The sequence below is a fragment of the Montipora capricornis genome, chromosome 6 (assembly GCF_036669925.1).
Source record: "Montipora capricornis isolate CH-2021 chromosome 6, ASM3666992v2, whole genome shotgun sequence".
Taxonomy (NCBI): Eukaryota; Metazoa; Cnidaria; class Anthozoa; order Scleractinia; family Acroporidae; genus Montipora; species Montipora capricornis.
In genome coordinates, this window is record NC_090888.1 from 4,801,527 (window position 1) to 4,810,263 (window position 8,737).

General features: G+C 38.3%; 3 protein-coding genes across 3 annotated transcripts in view; 1 reads left to right on the forward strand and 2 right to left on the reverse strand.

The window, feature by feature from the left end:
- LOC138051363 (uncharacterized) overlaps window positions 1-8,737 on the forward strand; it is a 208,021-nt gene that overhangs the window by 133,255 nt on the left and 66,029 nt on the right. The gene's annotated exons all lie outside the window — the stretch shown is intronic.
- LOC138051350 (tetratricopeptide repeat protein 28-like) overlaps window positions 1-8,737 on the reverse strand; it is a 152,733-nt gene that overhangs the window by 92,547 nt on the left and 51,449 nt on the right. The gene's annotated exons all lie outside the window — the stretch shown is intronic.
- The window catches only part of LOC138051352 (uncharacterized), a 543,513-nt gene that overhangs the window by 7,838 nt on the left and 526,938 nt on the right, over window positions 1-8,737 (reverse strand). The window contains exons 7-8 of the mRNA XM_068897547.1: window positions 651-992; window positions 31-175 (exon numbers count right to left, since the gene is read on the reverse strand). Of these exons, the coding sequence (XP_068753648.1) occupies window positions 31-175; window positions 651-992 (487 nt within the window). The remainder of the gene's footprint in view (window positions 1-30; window positions 176-650; window positions 993-8,737) is intronic.

Genomic DNA, 8,737 nt, shown 5'->3' on the forward strand with positions numbered 1-8,737 from the left:
CTGGACACAAGTGTCTAAGAGAGCACTTACCTGGTGATCCCATTTTAAATACAGTGTAGACAACAAGTTATTTCCTGTGCTTTCTCGAGTGCTGCGAAAATCCACTTGGCAATACTCCTGGACGCTGATCAAACGAACTCGTACGTGGGCGTCGAACGGGGCATCGCCGTCAAACCTATTTCCAAAGATAGCTTCGTTGTTGGATAACTTCTTGAATAGTCTAGAAAATCGGTTCTTGCAAATCCTTAATGAATAACAGACATTTGAAGACTTTCTTCCCTTGTATAAAGTGATAAACCGCCGGACCTACACCCAGCGCTTGCGCAAAAGCACTTTGGAACGTTAAAAAGTCTACACCCGTCTCCGAAAGGGGAGGACAATGAGTTGTGGTGTGATACACTGACAGTTGTAGGCATCAGCTGTTGTGCTTACACAGCGCAGCTATTAGCTTCAAACGTGGTTACGAGAGGTTTTCTCTAGGTAAATGCAAACTTTACCATAGTAAAATTGTGATTACCCACGACCGATTTTTCCCTGGAAACTTTTACAAGGTTAATAAATTGTCATGGATAAGCACTCTGAGGCGTTAAACAGATAACAATAGAAAATTCCCCTAGCAGAACCCTAGGTATACTGAAGAGATAAAATACCTCAAATACAAATCATCCATGTCTTTTAAACTGACTGGGCACATTCCACCTGACACGAACACAAATGCCTTATCCTGTCCCGGGATCATCTTCCTTTTAGAGCTAACATGGCGAGACGTTATTCCTTCCTTGACATGCTCTTGTTTGACCATCTCTCTGAGGTGGACGGGATAGCAGATTAGGAACAAGACATCTTGAGAATTAAGGCGTTCTGCTGGTTGAAAGTACGCGAAAAAGTTTGCCTCTCGCGGTTGATTCCATATGAGACTCGACAGGTAGGTAATAATCCCAGAAGCATTTGATCTGATCTCTTCTTTGCACCAATGAACGAAACACGTGTATCTTAAAAAAAATATAAATTTGCCGGCCTTATCAAGCAACACTCCATAAACTTTCCTTTGTAATTGAAAGGTTTTAACAAAGAATTTACATTTTACTCAATATCCTGTCAAAAAGATCTTCATTAAAAAAACCTTATAATTCAGACAAGCCTTTGACTTATGTTTACTAGATATGTAAAACTGGAATTTGCTCATAGTGCTACTACAACCAAAAGATCAATTCTTCTTTTTCTTTGGATTCCAAAACTATGTTAACAAAACACTAAGTGACCCAAGTTTTAAGCCTTGATTTAAAAAAGACAGCTGTTTCACGCAAATGTGCCTCCGAAATTGCACCATCTCCGTGCAAACTATTCAATATCTCTCTGGAGTGCGGATCCTTTCCTGAGAAGTGGAAAGATGCCAATCTTGTTCCTATCCATAAGGGCGATTTCAAGACAGCTCTTAGCAACTATGGAGGTATTTCAATTCTAGCTGAGCTTTCTAAGATTCTAGAACGGCTTGTTCTCAATGATATTTTGGGGGCCATATCCACAAACCTTACCCATTGGCAACTTGGTTTTGTTAAAGGAAAATCGACCGTTACCCAGTTGATTCAGGTAGTTCATTAACTTGCTAAAGCTCTTGAGCTAAGGCAACAAGCTGATGTCATTCATCTTGACTTTTCTGAGGCCTTCGATCGGGTTCCTCGTGAGTAGCTTTTATATCTATAAGCTTGAATGCTTTGGCATCAGAGGACAGTTTTTGTCCTGGTTTAGGTCTTGTTTAACAGGCAGGAGACATAGAGTTGTTCTTGATAACGAAGGGTCTGACTTTCTTCCCGTGACATCTGGGGTCCCCCAGGGATAAATTTTAGGGCCTCTTCCCTTATTAATTTTTATCTTTGACTCTTTTCGCTGAAGACTCTGGATGTTTTCGGGTAGTGTTGGGTCAGGATGATGGTGACAGGTTACAGTAAGACTTGAATAATTTATTTGAACGGTCTTGCACCTGGGGAATGAAATGCAAGGTTTTGGGAGTGCCTCGTACTAAATCAGGGATTGAAGGGGACTATTTTCTTCGTGGAACTAAACTAGAGAGTGTGAATGTTGAAAAGGACCTGAGTATCTTAATTAGTAATGATTTGAGTTGTAACAATCATGTAGATTTTATTGCTTATAAAGCACAAATGATGCTCAACGTATTTTATCGAACATGCAGTGATATAACTTACATCAAAACAAGAAAAAAAATTATCTATAGCTTGGGTCAGATCTCGATTGGATTATGCTAGCACAGTATGGTCCCCTCATACTAAAAGGAACATTATTAACATAGAACAAATTCAGCGAAGAGCAATTAGATTTATTCTCGGTAAGGACTTCCCAGAAAATGAACACTTACAAAACTAAACTTACTGCCATTGTGTTATCGTAAGGAAATAAGTGATTTAGTGTTCTTCTTTAAGTGCTTTAAGAACTTTTATTCTTTGAATATTTTATATTATGTATCACTTCGCTCTTGTGTGCAACCTCTTTGCACCTTGCATACGGCGAGAGCTACTGAAATTTAAACTGACCAATCAGAATTCAGCGAGAGGGAAAAACTGTGCTATCCTTGTGCTATCCGACGTCACGCTAATTGTTTATATTCTGATTGGATAGATCGGTCGACATTCGCTCAGCCTTCTGTTGTGACTCTCTTGACCGTCGCTTCTTTGAACTCAGCGAGACAGAAATGACTCATTGTTCTGGCAATCAATTTGCCAATCCACTTTATCCAGTTTATGGATTGGTCTAGCATGTGATTAACAACCAGGATCGCTTTTGAACTTTATTCTGTAGAAGAAGAAGACGTTGCTGAGTGAACATTTTTACGACGAAATCCCTTGGTTTGTACTGTTCAGCACTTTGATGTCCGATAACTGATCAATCACATTTGGTCGTCTGACCATATGGAGTTTTTTCAGCTCTTGTTTGTGTCCATCATGATCGAACTTCAGGTGAAGCGCTATGCTGCTTTATGCCAACTTTGGTGGCTTGTGATGAGCTTGCCTGCTGCCCAAATTGTTGTTGTATTTGGGCAAGATTGGTCTTGGGTTGGAACTTAATAGTGAGGGGAACAATTTTTCGTTCATCTGCTGTGCCAGACAACAAACAATCCTGTCGGGTGTTCCATGTGCTCAGGGTGAGTCTTGCACGACCATCGTCTATCAGATCTGGATTGGAGTTTTCTTTCAGTGATTACAACTTGCGATCGTTCTGCAAACATCTACGTAGCATGCAGCACTTTTTAGTGACGCGAGGATCCCCGGTCCGTTTTGCTGTTTTAAACGGAGTTCTGCCTTTTGTGAGCTGTGTGTCTTCAATGCTTGTACTTTTTCGTTTGTTCCTGGTGGCACAAAGTAACTTTGATGATTTCAAAGGACTTGAATCCTTAATTGAATTAGCGATTTTTTTATTAAGGAACCATTAAGTGAATGTTACACAAAATTAGGAGAAACTGTTGGTTGAATAGACAATATTTGTAGACATAATTATCTACCCAGTTTAAGTACCTAGCTCAACAAGTTGTTTGGCTCCACAAGTTTCAGTTTCAGGCCAGGTACCCGAATTCACCCAGGTACTGTTGCACACTACCATAGTTCTTTGGAAATTGAATAGCTCCTTGAACACCTGGTTGCTTGACAAGAAACTTGATGTGTTTGTTCTCTACATTGGTGAATGCAGCCACTAACTGTCCATTGTGGATAAACTCCAGACCAACTCTTCTTTCAATTTAATCTTTGTTCTTCGCAGGGCATCAATAATGGTGTCCCTTGTAAAATGTTAGTTTAAAGAGTTTGTTTAAGTTATTTCCCATTTCATAGGGCACTGTGGTTGCCAGATTCACTTTCAAACTTATCATGGAAATGTAAATCAATACCAGTGAAAAGTCAGTCCCTTGAATTGTTGATAGAAAATTTATTTAAATGCATATTGAAACATCAGTTGAGGAATATTTTTTCCTCACTTTGTGAACCTAACATACATTGCTGCCATTTGTTTATTGCTTGGTCATTCAATGTCTTGATCACATCAAGTAATTTATTTTTTAGGTATTGTGTATCTTAATCTAAAAACGTAACTGGTTACTTTTTGGAGCCCTTTTGCGGCATATTTAGATAGACAGGAAATGTTCCACATTTTATGGTAAATAGTTCTGCATAGTTTTAGGAACATTGCAGCCAAATCTAATTGAATATGAGGCTAAAATATTATGTTTAACATTTTGTGAATTTAAAGACTATTAATATTGTTTGCGCTTGTTTTAAAAGGCTTAAGGTTGGCACTCAAAAGTGTTCCTTCTATGATCTTATTCTGTAAAGATTACCTTGGGAGAATATCATCAAGTACAGTTTATTTATTCTATCTTCTATCCCCAGTGCAATCAGAGAATGTAGTAGTTTTGTTTTGCCCAATGTTGAAATAAGAAACAATGCCTAAACCAGCCAGCCACAAGGAATACTTTATGGTGCTTTGTTACAAACATGGGGATGAGGGTGCTCGTAAGCATCTGAGCATTGTTGCGCCTGCTAAAGTGTTATTATAAATAATCTATTCCTCTAAGAGAGTCTTCTTTTCTTGTTGGTCATTCAAAAATTGTTGGAATAGCTTGTTTGAGCTGTTGGATAGATGCAGAACATTTGATGAGGCCCTCCTGGGGAGAGGAGTCCTTGTTCCCTTTACATATTTGCTTTTGTTTCCTTGTTCCCCAAATTACTTTCAAACTTGTTCCCAGCTTTTTGATCCCTAAAATTAAATTGGTTTTCTTCCCTTGTTCCCTAAAATATTTTGATATTGTTAAAAAAACCAGTGAGGAATATTAAATTTTAGTTACCAAAATTTTGAAATTTTAGATACTAGATATTTTATTCATATTCTTACATTTTTATGTGTATATTTCTTTTTTTCTTTAATATTATTTTGTGGAAAACCTGTAAAATAGCTTCAGCTAAGTGTTTCTACCCACGTTAAATAAAGATTATGTATGTATGTACGTATGTTACTCTGTTCCCCAGTTTAAATTAGCCATGTTCTTTTCTTCCCCAAACCCTGGGAGTGCCTCTTTGTTGATGTTGATTCTCTTATTGGCCTAATGGCAATTCACTGTTGAATTGCAAGACACAGCAAGTTCTTATTTGGGATTGCGGGAAAAATAAATTTTCGCACAATAAAAGAAACACAATTTTGACTGCCCCTTCTAGATCTTGCTCTTTTCAGACAGGAGGAATGAGCTTGTTTGCACCTTTCTGGCGACCTGCGGGAGGGCAAGCTCTAGAAACTCTTCCTTAGCGAGCCTTCCACTGAAAAACTTTCCAAGTCTGGCTTTCCGGTGTTAGGGGCCGAGGGTTTTGTGCAAAATTCATCAGCGGCTTCCTTGCAGCTTCTAAAAGGTGTTCCTTCGGGCAATGGTTAGTAAACGTTTTGTAGTGCTTATACAAATTTTCGCTACGTGAAAATGTATGTTCACACGAAAAAAATATCAGCTTGACAATTTTTCTTTCCCGATACTCCATTTAAAATGAACGTGAGCGCCATTAGTAATAAAGGGCCAGAAAAGCATTTAAAACATTTTGTGGCAATTTTTTTGTCAACAAACTTGGGTTGTCGGCGAGCAGAATTCGAACGTGACCTCTTGTGCTTTGGCTTTTATTTGTGCTTTTTCTAACTATTCTAAGACGAATTCAGGCTGGTATTTTCGAATCAAGAGTAAGAAGACGGCAAAACCGTATCTATATTTATTTGAGTTTACTTCGCGAATAAAGACTTTGACCGCGTCCTTGCGTAGATCAACAACGATGTCATTTACGGACAACCGAAATGCACTGTTTCCGGTGAAGGGGCAAATGATTGACAGGATAGCACAGTTTTGATTGCCGCGCGCACTGCGGGCGCAGGTTCCGTATGCAAGGCAGTACTGATCATCTTATTCTCAGCGTGCTACTTTGTAGGACTGATGAATTTAAGAATACCTACTTTGTGCACATTTCCCGTATTTGGAACAATTTACCCCTGAGTATCTAGGAATCTAGCTCTTCACTAACTTTTAGAAAAAATGTACTAAAATTATATTATGACAAATTCCTCCTCAATTTTAAATGTATCTTAGCTAGATTGCACTACTGTGTTTATGTATTAGTTATCTATAATTCAATTGTTTCCTACATATTCATGTATTTTTAACTTTACAGATGTATATAGTTTTATCTAGGGTGCTTGCAATAAGGAATCTAGTATTCTGTTTAAGCCATCCTCAGATTCATGCATTCTTTGTTTATATGTAACATAATGAAATTTGGTTTATTTCAAATGGTCTTTTCTTATGTAATGGTCAACCATTACTAACTTTAAAATCTTGATCAAGCTGGATCGAGGAGAAAATGATATGAAAGACTTACAGTTTAAAAATGCAATGCTATGTACGGAGCAAAGGAAGTTTCGGGCTCTCAGAGTTTTAAACTCGTGTTTTGCGTAAATAATAAGCTGCATTTATAGATCGTTTTCACGTGACGTCACAGCGGCCATGTTGGTGTACAAGAACAATAGACGTTCTCTCCTTTGGGAACCAAACTCTATTTTTATGCATATTCCATGCATACATTTTGTATAGTTTTGGACACCAATATGGCCGCCAAGTCACGTGAGTGAAAACCATCTATTCGGTGAAATTCTAGCGAGTAAATGACGCAACTTTCCCTAGATCCACCCCTCTGAGGTCCAATCAGTCAGTTTTGAACGTGAGTAATGGCGGACCGTGAAATCCAAAACTTACCAATTGCTGGTTTTCACTCACGTGATCAACAGCCATGTTTTTCAACGAAAACAAAAGGAAGCGTTTGCATAATAATAGAGTTAAATTCCCAGAGGATTTGGTCGGGGCACCAACATGGCCGCCTTTTCTTTGTTTTGGGCACCAACATGGCGGTCGTGACGTCATGTGAAAACCGAGAATACGTCCTCAGCCTCTGAAATGACGATTACCAACAATTCGTAATTTTCTCTGGATTGACTGTTATCGTTAATTTAGATTACTCTGTCCCAGGACTTGTGGTTGCAGATGAAAAGAAAAAAGTAAAAGTTGCATTCCTGGACAGGTCTTGAACCTGGAGCACCCACTTTGAAGGAACTGTTTTTATCCACTTAACCACTAAAGATCAACTGGCTGACAATTGTACCGATTATTTACCAACCCTAATTAGTACATATAAAATATTGCTGAACAGTGGTTAAGTCTAGTGCTTGATTTTAAAATAGTTACCTTTCTCTTGAGGTTTGCTAAATGGCATCATCATATTCTCCTGTTTAAACTTGTTTCTTAGCGGGTGATAATACACGTTCACAGCGGCATTCGGAACAAAGAAAATACTGACATATTAAAAGATGGGGTAGTCTACTGGTTAAATGAAAGGGTTATTAATCGAACATTCCCAGGTTCGAGTCCTGCGAGTTCAGGCATTGGAGTTCGGATTTTAAAAATAGATATTCACTTCCCATAATCCCTAACAAGCGTTAAGTGTCCTAAATTGATGATAATAGTCAATTAGGGGAAATTGGAATTGTCGATAATCGTCCCCTCAGAGGTAGAGGATGGGTTGAACTTACACTCAAAGAAAGCAGCCTTTGGATAAAAATCAAAGCTCATAAATTTGCTACAATCTTGGACAAAACTCGTTGGGAAAATGTAACGCGCTAATTTGTCTGCGTGATAACGATTAATTTCTTCCCACTTTACCCCCTCCCCCCATTCCAATGTTGGTTAAAAGACGGGCAAAGGCTTGCACAGTATGTTTTGAATCACATTGCCAACATTGGTTTGGGGGCTGGGGGGAAAGGACCAATATACTTTGTAAGTGCATGTTAAATGATGCTTAAGCTAGAATTTTTCCCAAGAGTTTTGTCCAAGATTGTAGTCAGGTGTTAAGTAAACACAATTTCAAAATCTGAAGACAATTATTTTCATAGTAGCAATTTAAACTTCGTATTCCTTAGTATTCTTTGTTGAAAGGTAAATAAGTATGACCTTTTGATCGCTTTTGTTTACTGGAGAGCTTGCTTTTCATAATGGCATTGCTACGGGGTATCCAGGCATGTGAACTCTAGCTGCAACTAGCCTATTTAAGGTAATTCCTTTGAAAATGACGTACTATCCTGACTTTCGCCAGATATTCACTTCCCATAATCCCTAACAAGCGTTAAGCGCGCTAAATTGATGATAATAGTCAATTAGGCGAAATTAGAATTGTCGATAATCGTCCCCTCAGAGGTAGAGGATGGGTTGAACTTACACTCAAAGAAAGCAGTCTTTGGATAAAAATCAAAGCTCATAAATTTGCTAGTCAGGTGTTAAGTAAACACAATTTCAAAATCTGAAGACAAAAATTTTCATAGTCGCAATTTAAGCTTTGTATTCCTTAGTATTCTTTGTTGAAACGTAGATAAGTATGACCTTTTGATCGCTTTTGTTTGCTGGAGAGCTTGCTTTTCATAATGGCATTGCTACGTGGTATCCAGGTATGTGAACTCTAGCTGCAACTAGCCTATTTAAGGTACTTCCTTTGAAAATGACGTACTATCCAGACTTTTGCCAAACCTGGCAAAATTGATATTCACATACAGGACATTGAAAAAATGAAATAAAAAGATGGAGTCAATGTCCTTCTTTTCGCGCTGTATACCCTTTATTCTAAGTGGTTTTTTTTTTTTGCCGAACTACTCCAAACGAGTT